The sequence below is a fragment of the Rhamphochromis sp. 'chilingali' genome, assembly GCF_963969265.1.
Source record: "Rhamphochromis sp. 'chilingali' genome assembly, chromosome: 7".
NCBI classification, from domain to species: Eukaryota; Metazoa; Chordata; class Actinopteri; order Cichliformes; family Cichlidae; genus Rhamphochromis; species Rhamphochromis sp. 'chilingali'.
Genome location: NC_137934.1, coordinates 2,244,562 through 2,262,429, shown reverse-complemented (window position 1 = coordinate 2,262,429; position 17,868 = coordinate 2,244,562). Strand labels below are relative to the sequence as shown.

Here is a 17,868-nt window from a genome sequence, read left to right as displayed (position 1 = left end):
GAATCGCTCAGTTAGCTCCGTCGCTCTCAAAACACACACATATCGGTTTCATGGCTGCTGAAGCTTCCTGTGCATCTTGGGAGTTTGTTAGAACCTTGTAAACTCTCTAATTCTGTTTCACAGCTTCTCTTTAGTGGAAAACACACTGAGCTCTTATATGTAGGCCAAAGGTTAGAAGGCAAAGACCCACCCAGATGTTATGCAGCTTCAGCTACTGCAGCTTTTCCCTACTGACAACATGCCTCACAACATTCATGGGATAAAAGAAAGTACATTCTTAATGCTTCCACAGAATGTGAGGGGAGAGGTAGCACTTTATTACCTGATCCTATAAGTAAGTCTGAGCACCTCTATAAAATCAGAAGTCTTGGCAGTTTGCTGGTGCGTTCAGGTGCGTGTTCTTCTGAGGAGTGGACTTCCCAGCAAATTCATCTTGAGGTCAAACTGTGCAAAATTCAGAGAGATTGCAAAAAACCCAGAAGCAACATATCAGACTCGGCAGTCTGTATGTTAAATGTTAAAGTTCATGACAGCACAATTAGAAAACCCTAACCCAGAGAAAGCCTCTTGTCTCTAAAAAAAAACCTGTCAGCACATCTCAGGTTTGCAAAGTTGCATCTAAACAAACCACAAGACTTCTGGATGTCCTCTGGACAGACAGGGCCAAAGTGGAGATGGCCATAATGCACAGTGCCATGTTTGATGTAAACCAAGCAGCATATCAGCACAAACGCCTCTTACCAGGTGAAAGTGGGCAACAAGACAATGATCCCAAGCACAGCAGCTACAACAGAAGAAAAGAAAAGAATCAAGGTGTTGCAATGACCTCTGTTTTCTGTTCCTTTAAGTTAAGAAAGTTTAAAGCCATCCATGCCTTTACATCATCCAAACAATCTAGTGAACCCCTCAGAGGACTCACAGATTTGCGTTTTAGTGGCAGGTAAATCACGTGTTGCAATGACCGTGAGTCCAGACATCAACCTGGCTGAAATGCTGTTGGACTGTAAGGCAGCTGTGACTAAACAAATGCCTGAACTGAACACTGCGTGTTCCAGAATTCCTCCACAACCATGTGAGACACTGATAAAGTCGACAGAAAACACTTCAGATTATTGCTGCTAAAAGTGATTCTTCAAGCTACCGACTGGTGGCGTGCATTCAGTTTTTCTCAGAAATGCATACAGTCCTGAAAACCTCGTTTTTTGCTTGGCTGTATACCAAATGCAGATGTACGGCAGTTTCTTTTGGTGTGTCCGCTGCATGTACGCGTTCCCAGGCTCATCAGGGTGGTCGTCAAATTCCCCTCACCAACACCCTGTTGTCCATCTCCTACAGATGACGTCACCACTGATTGTGTTAACACCCCAAACTGTTTCCACAAATGTGATGTTACAAGTTTGTATTTATACACATACAAAGGCGTGTGCGTGTGGTTCTAGCAGCTGTATAAACACTGTACTTACAGTATTGATGATGCAGTTGCAGGAACAGTCACTCCCTGTCCGTCATACTGTACGCACACTGAACACACCTTATAAACACTTATTGCCATCGGCGTCCTTGATTTTTACTTCTCATAACGTCCGTAAACTTGTCCAAATGGCGTCCACAGTTTCACCCGTCATCGCGATGAGTCCGGCTGTGCTGAGCGTGATCGAGGACCAGCCGATGACTCTTCCTTGCGTGCTGCTTGGTGGGAATCCGCTGCCCGAGAGGCAGTGGCTGCACAACTACGGCCTGGTGAGGACACAGAGAGGAATTAGATTTTTAAATTGTTTTCCACATCTTGCACACCTTGATTCTTGCCCTGGGTTGAATAAAGAGGATTTCATTCAACTTCTGTCAGGTGACCTCAGACCAGTATGTGTCAGTGAGGAGGGATGGCAGTCTGCATATCGAGAGAGTTCGGCTGGATGATGCCGGTGACTACACCTGCCTGGCTGAGAACGCTGTCGGGGCCGCCAACCACACCACCGCTGTCAACGTTTACGGTAGCAAACATTAGAACGCATAAAATCTCTACACAGACAAGCGCATGTTATCCTCCCACCTATCAGACATCTTTTAGGTTCAGCATTGAGATCAGCTCTAACGGGAATTGAAGAAATTGAAGAAATGCAAATAACCGAACCAAGCCTGGGCTGATATCATTAAGCACACCTGGGCTGTTTCTGCATTGATGTCTCTAAATATCATTTCATTTAATGTCTCCTTTCCACTGTGAAGGCTCTTGTGCTCAGGAACAGGAATATCTAACCCAGGAGCTGCTGAAGGAATTGTAGACTTTGAAGCAAAGTGTGTGAGAGAGTGAAACGTGTTCTCCATTTCTACTAAAATCAGCTGCTGGTAGATTCTACCGACATAAACAGGAACAGTTTGCAGCATGTATATTAAAGCAGCGGCTCCTTTAAATTAGTGGGGTTAGGTCATTTTCATGTAGGCATGCACAAATCACTTGTATTGATCTTGCAGTAAGTCATGAGAAACTGTGCAAAGTGTGCAGCCAGAACACCATGCTGTGTCTTGTATTGTGTACACTCCACGTGATGCAGTTGTTTAGCTAAATCATGTTTCCAAAAAATGTTACAAGCCTCCGAGTGATGATCTCTTCTGCAGAGTCCTTGGAGTGACAGAGTCACAAAAAAAGAGAGCGAGAGGGGAAAAAAGCACAAAAGTAAAACAGGAACATCTGTACTGAGCAGTGCATGGACAGCTTCTTTCCAGATGCTCGTGAGACACACAGGAAATCAGTGGTGGCAGTGATGTGGAGACATCCAGGCACAGATTCAACGCAGAGCTCAAAATGCATGGAGTAGATTCTATAAATGCCCGATGATGAAATTCTTCCGTATCTTCTCTTGCTTTCATTTTTGCAGTGATTCCCACCATTCAGCATGGCCCTCAGGTATTCAGCACAATCGAAGGAACGCCCATCTCCCTCCCCTGCCGTGCCGCTGGAGTACCGGCTCCTGATATCACCTGGACAAAGGTGTGCATCTCTTCACTTGAAACAGCCAAAAAAAAAAAAGCCAGGTCTCTTTAAATGCTGCCAAATAATTTTCAGTGCCACACACAGAGAAGCCATATGACACAGGGATGAAAGACACAACTAATAGTTAACTGTAGCTGTTAACTAACACTTAATATTGCTCAAGTTGCATCGCAATGTCTCACCTGATGATTTGGAAGGAGTAAATAATTCCCCTTTTCCTTAAATAGCCATTTTCCCTGATTCCCTCACACTTAAAGGATCAGTTGACTCGCGTACCCGTGCACAGATGAACCTCTTTATTCTCCTGTTGGCTGTTTTATGGCTAACACAGAGAGCATTTGTGTTTGTGCGATTTGGTTGTGCGGTTTTGAACAGCGATGAGCTCAAGTTGAAACCTTCCAGATGTGGATGCATTGTTTTCCACTGCGAAGGAACAGGTTCCTGCATTGTTTTGTGTCAGAGGTCAGGATTGCACAGAGACAATAGCGCTCGATTGGAAAATGGCTCTGTGAGGGTACATGTGCATGTTTGATGTGCTGCACTATGGAATCTACCTGCGTCCATTAGCTTGCACGGTGTCTTCAGCCTTCGAGCGCTCACATTTTGAGCCAGTCTATGCATGTGGACAGTCCCTCCCTCTTTTCAGTCTTTTACACTCGTTCCTCCGAGTTGTAAAGGCCTTGCTGTTAAAGTGAACAGGGCTACAGGGACATATGAAACTAGAGCCTACTAAGTTCTGCACCAGCTGTTAAAACGTGATTCCCTCTGATTCCTTTGCTGTTTTCTATAACATCAGTCAGATGATGGCATGTTAGTGACTGCAGGGCTGAAATATGACACACTCCCGCTGCACTAACATCACACTGGCTTTGTGCTTTGGGTTTATATGATTTGTGCATTTGTAATAATTACTTCATAGTGCTGCTGCGTAACAAGCGGGCAAAGAATCTGCTTTTATATTTAAGTATTTAGTGGGTCAAACCACACTTCTTTGTCTTGGACAACAAATCGAGTGTTAAAGCTGAGCTGATGAAGTAAAATCCAGCCCTGCTGTGATTTGTGTTCTAGGGTGGGGAGCTAGTGAACTTGGGTGGTTCGGCCTTCTCGTTGAATCCTGACGGCAGCCTCCTTATTACTTCCCCTTCTGGAAATGAGACTGGAGAGTTCATCTGTACTGCTGCTAATGCTGCTGGCCATGCTTCCAGGAAGGTCCAGCTCACGGTCTATGGTAAACCTCATCACCAGCTGAAGGCTACACATAGTCTGTAAAGAAGCACGGGGGCTAAATGTAGCATTTTACGTCAAGAAATTATTGCTAAATTAAGGTTTCCGGGATCACACTGATCATTTTTTACCAAGTCCACATTCTGTGCAAACTCTAAAAGATGATACCAACAAATCACCCACATTCAAAGTCGCTTAAATCTCCTTTCCTCCTCGTGTGATGCTCAGTTTGAACCTCAGCAGGTCAGCTTGACCATATCTACATGCCTAAATGCTAGCAGCGAGGAATTAAATGTCTGTGTGTTTGATCGCCCAGTCCGACCGAGGTCCAAAGCTGGCGATGACGAACACTCAGCAGGTCCGACGAAGATGTCGGTGATCGAGGGCGAGGATGCTGTTTTGCCATGTGATGTCCACAGTGTCCCGCCTCCCATCATCAGTTGGGCCAAAGAGAGGCAACTAATCTCTCCGTACTCTCCCAGGTAAACACATACACATGTACACGACTTTATTCTGCCATTTTCATGAAAGTCACACCAGACAAAATCACCTTCTACACCCGTGTCAATGACACATTTGCTTAAGTTTGGCTAAAATCACATTATCTTGGTTTTAACCCAGTGGTTCTTAACCTTGTTGGAGGTACCGAACCCTACCAGCTTCATATGCGCATTCACTGAACCCCTCTTTAGTGAAAAATAAAATGTGATTTTTTTACTGGTGCACAAAATGAGCCATGCATGTCATGGCGAAGGCTCTGCCGAACCCCTGAGACCGACTCACCGAACCCCTAGGGTTCGATCGAACCCAGGTTAAGAACCACTGTTTTAACCTCAATGAGAGAGCTTGATTTGTTGTTTAAAGGAGAACCTACATACACTGTAATCTACAATGGAGTGCTTTGTCAACCGTTTATGACCTCAGGGCATAGTTTGTGGTTTTCTAAGATGACTGAGTAATCATACTCCTCCCTGTGATCTGTTGCTCCTACTATGCGCCTGGCAAACTGACTATAATTATGGTTGATGGTGGATTAGTAAGAATTACCAAAGTGTCTTTTTTTATGTAATAACCGAATAAGTCACTGAGTGGAAACTGTAAGTGTGTGAGTGTGTTTGAGGTTTCTTTTCTTAATATTTCTAAATTTGCAGCCATGCGTTTCACCCAGACTGTTTGGTTTTTAAGTATGTTCTTGTTTCTTCCAGACATGCAAAGCTTCCCTCTGGGTCTATGAAGATCTTAGAGACCAGGCTGTCAGACAGTGGACTCTATGTGTGCGTTGCTTCCAATATTGCTGGAAACTTAACGCAATCCATTGAGCTGAGCATTCTGGGTAAGTTTAGAAGATTAAAAATCTATGATGAGTGTAAAGATTCCTGACGTCTAATGTAAAAACTGTCAAAATATCAGAGTGAAATATGCAACCACCTGCATGAAAATAGATAACTGAACATATACAGTGTGTGATATCCATTTCTCAGATTTCAGACAGTCAAACTACTCATTCAGTACTCACAATTACCTAAATGAGAGGTGCAGCTCAGACATAATATCACCTGGGATTACATAGTTCACAGCCACACACATAATCTATAGTAACTCCTGGGCTGAAGTTCCTGCACTAAATATCATGCAGCTTCAGGTGAGGCAGAAGAAAAGCTTGGCAAATCATGTCCTTTCTACTGCAGTGCCCCCGAGTATTCATGCTGGCCCCCGGGTAATGAAGGTGCAGGTGGGTCACCCTGTGGAGCTGCCATGTGTGGTGAAGGGATTCCCAAAGCCCGTGCTAATCTGGACCAAGGATGGTAGAAGATACCCGGTGTCACCTGATGGCAGTCTGGCCTTGACCAATGTGGGACTGGATGATGAAGGAACCTACACTTGCGCAGCGACCAATACTGCAGGCAGAGATGAGGCTCGAGTTCAGCTTGTAGTTCAAGGTTGGCAACTTACAGTTTTACTCTACCGCTCAATTTTAAGACGCTCCATACTCAAACTGTTATAGATGCTTTGGAGTGTGTGTGATATGTTTGATTGTGTGTTTGCATCTTTTCAGTGCCCCCCGTTGTTGAAGTACTGGAGCCCCCCTTCAACAGTCCTCTGCAGGAGAGGGTTGCTAATCAGCGTATCGCCTTCCCCTGCCCTGCCAAAGGTGCCGTATTACCATCTCTTAGCTTTCAGTTCGCAAACAAGGATCACAACCAAATGCAAATGAAAGCACGTCTGTTCATAATGAAGCAACAAGCAAGGCAAGGGGCTGTGGTTTAGGGTTCTTCCTGTTAAAAGGACGTTTTGACTTCCCACTTTCCCCAAGTGATTGTTCATAGGGATTTGTCAACCTTTCTCCCTATTATTGTCGGGTCTTTGACTTTCAATATGAAGGTGAAGATTGTTGTGATTTGCTGCTATAAAAATAAGTAAATTGTATTGAACTGAGGGCCCGGGCCAGCTCGTGAGCCCGGCACCTGTGAGAGTGAATGACAAAGTGCATGCACCAGTTTGGTGCATTTATTAAAAAGAGTACAGTGCAGATTTTCTGTTGCAGGAGCGCAAACACAGAACAACTTTGGAATTCTTTTGCGAGTGTTCCTGTCTCCATCCCTTCTTCAGGTCTTCCCAAACCAGTGATTCGCTGGTTGCGTAATGGCCAGGAGCTGACAGGTAATGAGCCTGGCGTGTCCATCCTAGAGGACGGTACGCTGCTGATTCTGGCCTCTGTTTCACCGATGGATAATGGAGAGTACGTCTGTACCGCTGCCAACGACGCTGGATCCACTGAGAGGAAGTACCAGCTCAAAGTCAACGGTGACTGACCTGTTCTTTAAGTATTTTGCACCTCTAGTTCAAAAATAAAATTCCTACATTTCATAATATACTCATTACCTTTGGCACCTCCACAGTACCCCCAGATTTCCGTGACAGAGAAACATCCGGCAACCTGTCAGTGGTCCTGAGCCAGCCCACCAGCTTGGTGTGTGACGTCACAGGAACTCCAACGCCTGTCGTCACCTGGTACAAGGATGGAGCTCCTGTATGTGAATAATTGATTATATTGAATGGAAACAAAGACATATATTATTTTGCCATGTGTGTAAAGGTTACACCTTTAAAAGACAGGTACATAAATCAAATACACACACTGAGCGCTTTAAATTGCATGAGCCAAATTTAACCTGGGGTCATGAGACTGTGGTCTCTTTTTACATGAGAACAAGTAATGAGAAATTATAATGATGGAAGCCTTAAGCCTTGAAAGACTTAATGTGCTCTGATCACAGGGTGCGATGTCCAAGAGAACAGACTGTAAATGTGTGTGGAGCCTGTGTGCGTCCATGTGTGTGTGTAACAAAGACCTGCCAAAGAAGCCTTGGTTTCAATATGCTCAAAGCTGCAATGACAGAATAATAATGATAAACTGAGGGGAGAACAGAGCATCATCACACACTTTGCTGTCACGTCCCAGTTAGTTGGCTGCTTTTTGTTCCTTTGGCTGCTGAATGTTTTTCCCTGTCAGGCACAGATGGTGAAATCAGAACTTTAATCCACTAATTACGAGTAATCTAAATCTACGCTCTTCTCTCCGAATGTTTTCTTGAACTGCACACTTTTTGTGTTTTGTATACATTTTAAATTAGGTTTGTCTCTCTGTAGACCGCAGCCACTTTCAAATCTGCTGAGAAACGTATCAGCAGCTCGTTTTTTGTGTTTTTGTTTAGATCCTATTACAACGACGTTACACTGTGATTTTATTTATGCTGATCGACAGGTAGTTGCAAGTAGTGACATTCAGATTGCTGATATGGGAAAAACTCTGAGACTGCTGAAGGCAGAAACAGCAGACGCAGGCAGCTACAGCTGTGAAGCCATCAACGTCGCAGGAAACGCCGAAAGAAGCTTTTTTTTGGATGTGCTTGGTGAGTAAAGACAGTCGGTGGCGACGCGCAAAGACTATTCTGTGCTGCAGGTTAATGCAATCCTGTCTCCTAGATTTACCCACAATTCTCAGTTCGGTACAATTAATTCAGAGCTGCGTTAAAAAAGTATTTAGACCAAAAACGAGAGAACATATGATATACAGTGCTCTCTTCCTGATTGTTACTTTCTGAATTTTAATATACTTAAAAAAAATCTTTTTGATAAGTTTGATAAATCTAAATGTTAAAATAAGAGCTGCTCAGCTTGTGGACGTGCAGAACTTGTCAGATATTGGAAACATTACTGCAGCAGAATAAGAAACTTGTAGTTGTACTATTAAAGCCATTTTTTCTCTCTTGGCTCCTTAGTCCCACCAACAATTATAGGTTCGGGCTCTCCTCAAGATGTTTCAGCAATTATCAAACAAGCTGTCTCTCTTGAGTGCGAGGTGCAGGGAATCCCTTTTCCTGCTATCCAGTGGTCCAAGGACAGGAAGTAAGCGTGCTCTGAAATGAAAAGAAATGAAGTTGGCTGAACATTCATTGGTCAGTACTTCCTGTTCTCATTCTTATTCTTAATCCTTTCTAGGCCGGTGTTTCTCGGTGATCCCAATCTGGAGGTCACAAACAGGGGTCAGGTTCTGAGAATAAAAAGTGCCCGTCTTGGAGATCAGGCCCGCTACCAGTGTAGTGCCACGAATACAGCTGGGAAACAGTCCAAGGACTTTAACCTTAGTGTCTATGGTTAGTGTGTAATCCTAAGCAAAGTAAATTTTCTAATGTAAATACAGCACCGTGTCTTGTCTTGAGCCACCCATCATTTCCAGAGAAATAGAAAATAGGTGGATAGATGCAGTTATTTATGGAAAAGTGTGCAAACATACATGGAAGTACAGTATGTGGGGCCAAAACGAGCTTCAGGAATCACCCTGGCGCTTTAAAAATACAGTTTTATGCTGTCAAACTGTGGAATTTTTTTTTATAGTTTTGTTGCTAAGCTGTCTGTCGTGTGTAGAAATATGTGTATAATTCAGGGTTATGTGCCTTGGTCGTGTACAAGGACTTGACTGAAAATGAGTGAAAAAGCAGCCAAAACTTTGAAAGACCTTCAGAAATCCTGGAGAACTGCTGCTCAGGAAAATCAGGCTCCGCAGCAGCAAAACGTAAAGAAACGAGTGGTGGCTCAAGACTTATGCACACTACTGTATACTGTGCATAAATCTTTTAGCACAATTAACATGGACAAACATAGCTGAATTACAAATTTCAGTATGTTTATATGTTTATTTCAGTGCCCCCCTCCATCAAAGGAGGTAATGTCACCACAGAGGTGACGGCACTACTGGATACTGCGGTAACTCTGGAGTGTGAGGCACGTGGGGTGCCGCTTCCCTCCATAACCTGGCACCGAAAAGGAGAGATCGTCCTGTCCAGCCGTCAGGCTCAACATGTAGAGCGAGGCCGCTACTTGAAGATCGTTCGTGCACAGGCCTCTGATGCTGGACAGTACACGTGTAAGGTGACCAGCGTGGCTGGGAGCGCTGAGAAAAGCTACACGCTGGACGTCTACTGTAAGAGCCAGAAATGATATCGACACACATCTTTGTGTTCACTGTGTTTTGTGTCAGCTTAAAGTAACAGCTGTTAAAAATTAATTTAAATGATGTTGTTTACAACAAGTCCAGAACAAGTCCTGGAAATGAAAACTGCCATCATCTCTGTGTTTAGAAAACCCTTTATTGGCTCTGAAGCTTAATTTGGTGATTTAGCATAAACCAGATGTAAGTTCTGCCTGATAAAAGCCTGAAATGTGTCAAATGCAAATAAGATTTTAAACCTTTGTCACGTTCTCTTCTTTCCGTGGCGGACCTCCCTGTGCAGTGCCTCCCACAGTCACAGGCGGGGATAAAGGGCCCATCAAAAGGAAAGTGGTTCTCAGTAAATCTCTGATCCTGGAGTGTGAGGCTGGAGGACACCCTCCACCTTCTCTTACGTGGCTGAAGGATGGAGTCCCTGTACGCGATGGGGCAAGTGTCCGTGTGCTCGAGCAGGGAAAGAAACTAGAAATCCCCTCGGCCGCCGTCTCAGACTCGGGACACTACATCTGCGTGGCTACGAGCATCGCCGGGGAGAAGGAGGTCAAATATGATGTCAGAGTTTTAGGTATAAACACACAGAAAATCGCTGATTTCTGGTATAACTACATCACTTTCCATTTTCTTCTTAGAGTGCTATCCCAGCTGTCATTATAGTGATTTTTCACAGATCACCCAAACTACAGCTGATGGGGAAACACCTGGGATATTTCTATCCATCCAAAATGCACACAATGCATTTTTAAGTCATGCACATGATACTGTTTGTAGGAAGTTGACCTGCTTGTTTGCTTGCATGTTATCCCAGGAAGTGTTTGGTCTGGCTTTGTTGTTCGTTCCACACCGATTTCTTTACTATATCCAAATTAGTGTTTTTGCTTTGAGAAAATTTAGTCTACTTAAGGTTTATTGGTAATGGAATTCAACATTTAATTCTGCCAAGTAGAAACATCACAGGAAAAAAAGTGTGATCTAAACTGGCCGCTCAGTTGCATGTGTTTCATAACTGGTAAGAACGAGGACTAAGTACAGTCGACTTACCGACGTGATGCTGTCATTTATGGAGTAAATGTAAATGCCTGTGAGAAAGACATTCATCTCTTCTGGGTACCAAACAAGCGTCATTGCACAGCTGTGCCTTTAATAGAAATGCATTATAGCATTATGTAGCTTGCTATCGCCAGTGTGTGAATGGCTGAATGGCTGAATGTAGTGTAAAGCGCTTTGGGGTCCTATGGACTAGAAAAGCGCTATACAAATGCAGGCCATTTACCATTATTTCAAAGACGCTGCTGACAGGAAGTGTATTTTCTGAATTTGTACTTGCTAACAGAAAATCGGCGACTGCAGCCTGTCAGGTTTGCTCTTTAACTGTCTGACAGCTGAGAAAAGCGTCACGCCGTTGTCGGCAGGATTCGAACCTGCGCGGGGAGACCCCAATGGATTTCTAGTCCATCGCCTTAACCACTCGGCCACGACAACTCATGTTGAGCCGATGCTCTCGTGTTCTGCTGATTCTTATCTGCAGTGTCCTGTCACTTCACTGTGGGTTTGATCTATCTGGCCTCACATATGCTAGAAATATTTGTCAGAGTTTATTCTATTGAGCATAAACTGAAATGTCAGGAAAATGAATTAAAAAAAGATGATTTTCACTCCTAGTTCCTCCTTTCATCGATGGATCTGATAATGTGACGGTCACCACAGTTATACTTAACACACCTTTGGAGCTCGAGTGTCACACCGCAGGAACACCTACACCTGTAATCACGTAAGAGCTCGTCTATTGCTCACAGTTAAACAAATGCAAACAGGCCTTATTGAAAGTCACTGTAAAGTTAATTCCTTCCCAGGTGGCATAAGGACGGAAAGCTATTGCGACAGGGTGAAGGATTATGGATCGCAGCCGGTGGGCGACGCCTAGTCATCTCTCGTGCTCAGGTCTCTGACACAGCTCTCTTTCAGTGTGTGGCCACCAATGAGGCAGGAAACCATAATAAGGACTTCAGTGTGGTTGTCCAAGGTAAAACAAAGAAACTTACTTTAAAATTAAAAAGACCTATCTCAGTATCTTTTAAATGTAAATGGCTTTACCTAAACTCTAGTTGCAAGCTGCAGCAAAATCTCGCTTTACCTTTTTTAAATTTCCTGGTTCCTCATTTTCAGTTGTAAAATGTTTCCAAGGATAAAAACCTGCCCTCTGTACCTCTGCAGTTCCTCCATCCATCCGTACCAATGGACCTACTGAACGTTCAGTGATTCTCCACAAGCCCGTGAGTCTGGACTGTGTCTCCAGTGGAATTCCTCCTCCAACCATTACCTGGCTTAAAAATGGACGACCAGTCGACGCAACTAGTGAGCACCTGCAGGTTGGTCCCTTAATTGTCTGACATTTTCAAGCTATTCACTTTAAAATCAATCATCACTGAAGCATGAACTTCTTCAGGTGAACCACAGATCCATACATGCTGTATATCTGCAGCCAAACCTAGATTCTCCCTCTCTCCTTGATGCAATTCAAATTATTACTTATTTTTATACACAGTGCTTTCAGTATGGAAACACAGCTCATTTCTCTATATTTTACTTTTGAGGAGCCAGACTTTCTTGTAATTTTGTATCTATATGTAACAAACAAAGTAGCAAACAACCACTTTATAAAATGTATCTTTATAACTTTGTTACAAGCAGCCTGAATCTGCAACAAATGTCAAAAACAAGTTTTTGAGTATTTTTGCAAAAAGCAACATCATTACCAAAGAGTTCTAATCTGAAAACTGGACATATCTCAGAATATCCTCAAAAATGTTTGGAAACTAGACAAGAACTGTCAGGCTTCACAACTATCCACAACAGATGAACAGTATCCGAAAGTTTTGTCCTAAGAAACAGGAAGAAATCCCACAAAGAGCCGACACAGGACCTGAGAGATGCATCTGGCTCGTCAGGTGATCCGTCTGCCTTCATCTTTTGGGGGCTGGTGTTGGGGATCTTGTCAAAACTCACATACCTTCTCGAAAACATGTGATTGGCAACATTTTCATCTGACAATGATCCCGAGCACATTGTCAGTGCAGTGAAAGCAGACCTGGACAGAAAAACACACAGTGGGAGATTATCAGTCATGGACTGGCCTCCCCGGAACCCAGACCTCAACATTACTGAAGCGGTGTGGGATCATGTTGACAGACAATCCAACAAAAGGCAGCCAACATCCACAGAAGAGCTTTCAAGAAGCTGGGCTATTATTCCTGTTATGATGAAGAATAAAGCTGGTCACACCAAATATTGACTTTCACACTCATTCGCCTGCTTTTGCTTCATATACTGCATTTCCATGTATGTTTGCACATTTCAATAAATCGCATATTTCTCAAATTTCCTAGCAAAAAGTAAGGAGGTGGGGCTTAAGGCTTAAGAGTACTAACAGGTTAGAAGAAGAAGAAGCAGAAGCAGCAGAAAGCGATTCATTCTTATTCTTCACTGCTCAGTAATTACCAATCTGAATTCTCTGTATCTGCCACAGCTGGAGTCAGCAGGCAGGACACTAAAGATTACAGAGGCAAGACTGGAGGATTCTGGGAAATTCACTTGCCTGGCCACTAACGCAGCTGGTGAAGCTCAGCAGCACATAAGACTCAGCGTCCACGGTAACTTACTTATGGATATACAAATCACTCGCTCTGCATGTTTGTCTCGCTTATCTTCCTCCTCCTATATCCAGAGTTGATAATAATAAGCTGTTGTTTCTGGGTGTAATTCTGTTTGTGTCCCTCAGAGCCTCCCAGTATCCCGTCCTCTGGAGAGACCATTAACCAGACCATTCTGTCAGGCTTTTCCACTGAGCTCGAGTGCAAGGCCGCGGGCAGCCCATTACCTGGTAAGACTGTTCACTAACAACCTCCTCAGTCCCACTGTGCGCACTCAAAGCCTTTACAGTGTAGTTTTCCTACAAACAGCTTCAGCTTCTTCCCTCTCCTTCTTTTTCCATTTGGATGATCTAAACACTCAAAGATGTGCTACATATAAATTCATGTGTAGCTAGGTTCTTATTGTAAAATCACTTTCTTCATTGTTAGAGGAAGTGTTACAGTACAGCAATTTAGTATCTATGTAACCATAACTGGGCAACGGAAATTCTTTATCAACTTTAAAAATTCTAAAAAAAATGTAAAAATTACAATTCTTTATAATAAACTTTGATTTTTAGTCCAACATTTATTTTATTTGCTATTGTCTTCAGATTTTAAATAAACTCAAACCCTCATTAATCTCTTTTAAGCCTAGTTTTCTGTTTAATAGTTCTTTTGCTGAAAGTATTTTTGATATCCTTCGTGCCTTAGCTATCACTTGGTACAAAGATGGCCGACCTCTGACCAGTGCAGCTGGTGTGACGTTACGGAAGCGTGGCCAGATGCTGGAGATTGAACGAGCACAGCTGTCCGATGCTGGCATATACAGATGTGTCGCTGTGAACCTGGCTGGAGCTGCTGAGATATCTCACAGACTTCAGGTCCTCGGTGGGTGGCTTTCTCATTAATTAAGCAGAAGTATGCTGAACTTTTTGGTTGTTCGTGAGTAATACTATCTCTATAAGTTAGAGATTAGTCGCTGACAGATGATGACAATATGCGGATAGCTGAAAAACAAAAACAACTCCAGTGGCGTTGCAGATCGTCACTGACTGAGTGCTTTATCCTCGTGCCTTGCAGTGCCCCCGGTCATCTCCAGCCGAGGCGGTACGGTAACTGTTGTGGTGAATGAAGCCGTCAGGTTGGAGTGTGAGGCTACAGGGGTTCCTGCTCCCAGTATCACATGGCTCAAAGATGGCAGCCCTGTGGCAAGTGTTTCACATGGCATACAGGTGACATCACTACATTCATGCTTAGTGCTTTGTGCCGGATCATTCCAGAGATCTGTTGTGATGCAAAATGCGAGGTGACGTTATCCTCAGGTTATGTTGAACATTGCAGGTGTGCGGAAGCTCTGTGTTAGATAATAATAAAAGTCTTCTGCAGACCTTTTAACGACTGTGTGCTGTGAGTCTGTGCGTGAGCCGAGCACCGTGACGTGACCTCTGCTCTGTTTCCGTCGGCCTGTCAGGTGTTTGCTGGTGGCAGAGTGCTGTCCCTGGATAGCGCACAGGTTAGCGACACAGGCAGGTACACCTGTGTGGCTGTCAACGCTGGAGGAGAACAGCACAGAGACTATGACCTGAAGGTTTATGGTGAGAACATGAACAGCTGTTGTTGCATACATGTACCTATATGGTATCATATGGTAAACAGCATGTATAGTACTTTTTTTTTTTTTAAATCCTTTATTTGTTTTTTTTTTTTAGAAAAGTGTCTGACATCATTTGCAGTCCCCAGCTTAGGTTAACTGGTGGCTCTAAATTTGCCATCGGTGTGAATTTGTGTAACAGTCTGTGTTAGCTTTGTGACACTGATGACCTGTCCAGGGTGCATACTGCCTCTTGCCATATGGCTCCAGTCCCACCATTAACCTGAATTGGATAAGCAGAAGATGATGCATGATGAATGCATGTTCATTAGGTTCAAATAAATGCATATCCATGAAATATGAATCGATTCAAATAACTTATTGTTTATACTAAAGACACAAGTATCTGTATTTTACCGTATAAATATAAAATAGTTTTAAAAACAGATTTATCCGTCCATCCATCCAAGGTTTTGACTTTCACCTGTTTATTTGTGGATCACTAATGTTGCCTTTTTAAAAAGCTTTAACATCATAGTGCACTCTCTCGTTACATGCCCTGGTTCTTCTCTTTAGAGTTTAATCGTACTCATGCATGTTACGGCTGCTCCTTCTCAGCTGCTTTGTTTTGCTAACTAATGGTTATGACTGACTGTCAAATGTCTTACAGCAGAAACCAGACTGAGCACCAGGCTGTGAATTATAATACAGAAACAATATCTGGCAAGAGCCTTGAGCAAAGCATGTGCGTGTAGAGGAAGTGCGGCTTGACTGAGTTTAGCATTTCAATAAACGCTGTCAGCCTCCTGAACAGAGCCGAGCTTGATGGCGACTCAGCTGTTATACAAGTCTAATCAAAGCTAATGTCACTGAGGTAATAGGAAACATGTCATCTTACATACATGGGATTGTAGAGTCTGTGTTTGGATCTTTGTTCGTATATGCATGCAGAATGCAAACATCCACATGATGCGAGTTTCCTCGCAGAGATCAAAAAGAAAGGAGGGAAAAAGAACTTGTCCACTGAAGTGAAGGCAGATTTGTTGTGGTAATTGGTACCATTCTTCAGCTGATAGCCTATTCCCGTCCTTCTCCGATGACTTGGGCTCTGTCTGAACAGCGACCACAGTTGAAGGGACATTGGCCTGCTGTCATTTTCTAAATAAGAGCCGACTGTCTTCTGAAAAACTTGTAAACAGAGGCTTAAACAAAACGCCTTTCATCTCATATATTCTGGGATTTCTGCCTCCTGTTAAAATAATTACATTATTATTCCCAGAGAAATGATTTCCTGAGCTACTTCAAAGTCAGTTCATTTCATAGGCGTGTGCTTTCGTTGCACAGATGCTCAGTGGCAAATACACATCCTGTCCAGAACTTCTTGAAATTGCTGGAAATCAAAGCAACGGCCATCCAACTGGTATTTTTTAATCCCTACTCATTTTCCATCTCAGTGCATGTTAGCAATTCCCAGTGACGTTAGCTTTCATAACCTTCTGGGAAACGAAGAAACTCAGATTTATAATGTCACTAAAATATGTTGAACTGGTTTAATGATGCCGTCATAACCCAGGATGCAATTGGAGCTTAAAGAGCACCAGATGCACAACAAACAGCGCCTGTGCTGCTCAGGAAGCAATTATATTGTTTACCCATGAGGTAATCTAACAAGTTTAGTGTGCTTTGTGGGACAAAGCAGCACTTTCACAACAGCGCACCCTTAATACAAAAGATTTACTCTGAATCATGTCATTTAAATGATTTCATCCCAGAAAGTATTCATTCGATGACAGAAGCCTTTTCAGGAGCTCGTCTTCATGTTTTGCCACAGTGCCACCAAACATCAAGGGCGAGGAGGTGAATGCTACAGTGATGCTCGGTCAACCCGTGGAGCTGCACTGCCAGAGTGATGCAGTCCCCCCACCCACCCTGTCCTGGCTCAAAGATGGCCGCCCTCTCTTTAGGAAGCCTGGTCTGACTGTGTCAGCAGATGTTAGTCTGCTTAAGGTACAGTTCATCATACAACCATCATATAGCTAAAAGACAACTGGAAGGGCTAACTTTAATCTTAAGAGGTCCCTTTTAACGATGACCGTCTCTCCTGCTGTTAGTTGCATTTTTTCTTTGGCCAAAACTCTGTTCTCTGTCTACAAACTGGCAGATTAGCAGGGTGCATGTGCAGGACTCAGGCAGATATACCTGCGAAGCCACAAACATTGCTGGCAAAACAGAGAAGAACTATAACCTCAATGTGTGGGGTAAGTTGATCTTGTGTCACTGTCGTGCATTTGGACTGACCTGAAGAGATTTTTCAGTCTTTCTTGGACTGTTAGACAAAACAGAAACAAAAAGCTTTTTGTTAGTAGATTTTGATCTTTCTTTGCAGCCCATCATCACGATGATTTATGCATCGCTCATTTACTAGTACTAATGCATGCAGTGTGACTGCCTCCTTTTGGCGTCCCTTTGCTATTACAGTGTCTCCCAGTATCCGAGGCTCTGAGGAGGCGTCTCCTCTGACGGTAGTTGAAGGCAGTCTCATCACTCTTATGTGTGAGTCCAGTGGCATACCGCCTCCCAGTCTCACATGGACGAAGGATGGTAAGCCAGTTTCTGCTTTGATCAAACGTGGGGAGGCAGTGCGCATGCGCGGGTGGCGTGCTGGAACGCCTCACCTATCCTGTGTTTTGTTTATATTCCAGGTTCTGAAGTGAAATCTGACCAGCGGGTCAGGATTCTGTCAGGAGGTCGTCAGCTGCAGATCTCCAGCGCTGAGAAGACAGATGCTGCTTCTTACACCTGCACAGCCTCCAGTGCAGCTGGCACCGTCTCCAAGGAGTACAGCCTGCAGGTTTATGGTGTGTAAACACCACGAATTCATCCTTTTTTTTTTCAATTGCCTTTTTGCCTATAAAGGATA

General features: G+C 43.6%; 1 protein-coding gene across 3 annotated transcripts in view; it reads left to right on the top strand.

The window, feature by feature from the left end:
• hmcn1 (hemicentin 1) overlaps positions 1-17,868 on the top strand; it is a 90,479-nt gene that overhangs the window by 39,902 nt on the left and 32,709 nt on the right. For 2 of the 3 annotated variants that reach the window (XM_080886979.1, XM_080886977.1), the window contains exons 18-44: positions 1,613-1,740; positions 1,847-1,991; positions 2,877-2,989; positions 4,061-4,220; positions 4,533-4,698; positions 5,422-5,549; positions 5,905-6,156; positions 6,273-6,368; positions 6,827-7,021; positions 7,117-7,247; positions 7,983-8,130; positions 8,500-8,626; positions 8,720-8,874; positions 9,423-9,701; positions 10,012-10,293; positions 11,388-11,496; positions 11,579-11,748; positions 11,940-12,094; positions 13,252-13,375; positions 13,504-13,605; positions 14,069-14,245; positions 14,438-14,589; positions 14,829-14,952; positions 16,780-16,955; positions 17,110-17,206; positions 17,427-17,549; positions 17,651-17,806. In XM_080886979.1, coding sequence (XP_080743105.1) covers positions 1,613-1,740; positions 1,847-1,991; positions 2,877-2,989; positions 4,061-4,220; positions 4,533-4,698; positions 5,422-5,549; positions 5,905-6,156; positions 6,273-6,368; positions 6,827-7,021; positions 7,117-7,247; positions 7,983-8,130; positions 8,500-8,626; positions 8,720-8,874; positions 9,423-9,701; positions 10,012-10,293; positions 11,388-11,496; positions 11,579-11,748; positions 11,940-12,094; positions 13,252-13,375; positions 13,504-13,605; positions 14,069-14,245; positions 14,438-14,589; positions 14,829-14,952; positions 16,780-16,955; positions 17,110-17,206; positions 17,427-17,549; positions 17,651-17,806 — 4,170 coding nt within the window. The remainder of the gene's footprint in view (positions 1-1,612; positions 1,741-1,846; positions 1,992-2,876; positions 2,990-4,060; positions 4,221-4,532; positions 4,699-5,421; positions 5,550-5,904; positions 6,157-6,272; positions 6,369-6,826; positions 7,022-7,116; positions 7,248-7,982; positions 8,131-8,499; positions 8,627-8,719; positions 8,875-9,422; positions 9,702-10,011; positions 10,294-11,387; positions 11,497-11,578; positions 11,749-11,939; positions 12,095-13,251; positions 13,376-13,503; positions 13,606-14,068; positions 14,246-14,437; positions 14,590-14,828; positions 14,953-16,779; positions 16,956-17,109; positions 17,207-17,426; positions 17,550-17,650; positions 17,807-17,868) is intronic. The other variant, XM_080886978.1, reaches the window with a different exon arrangement.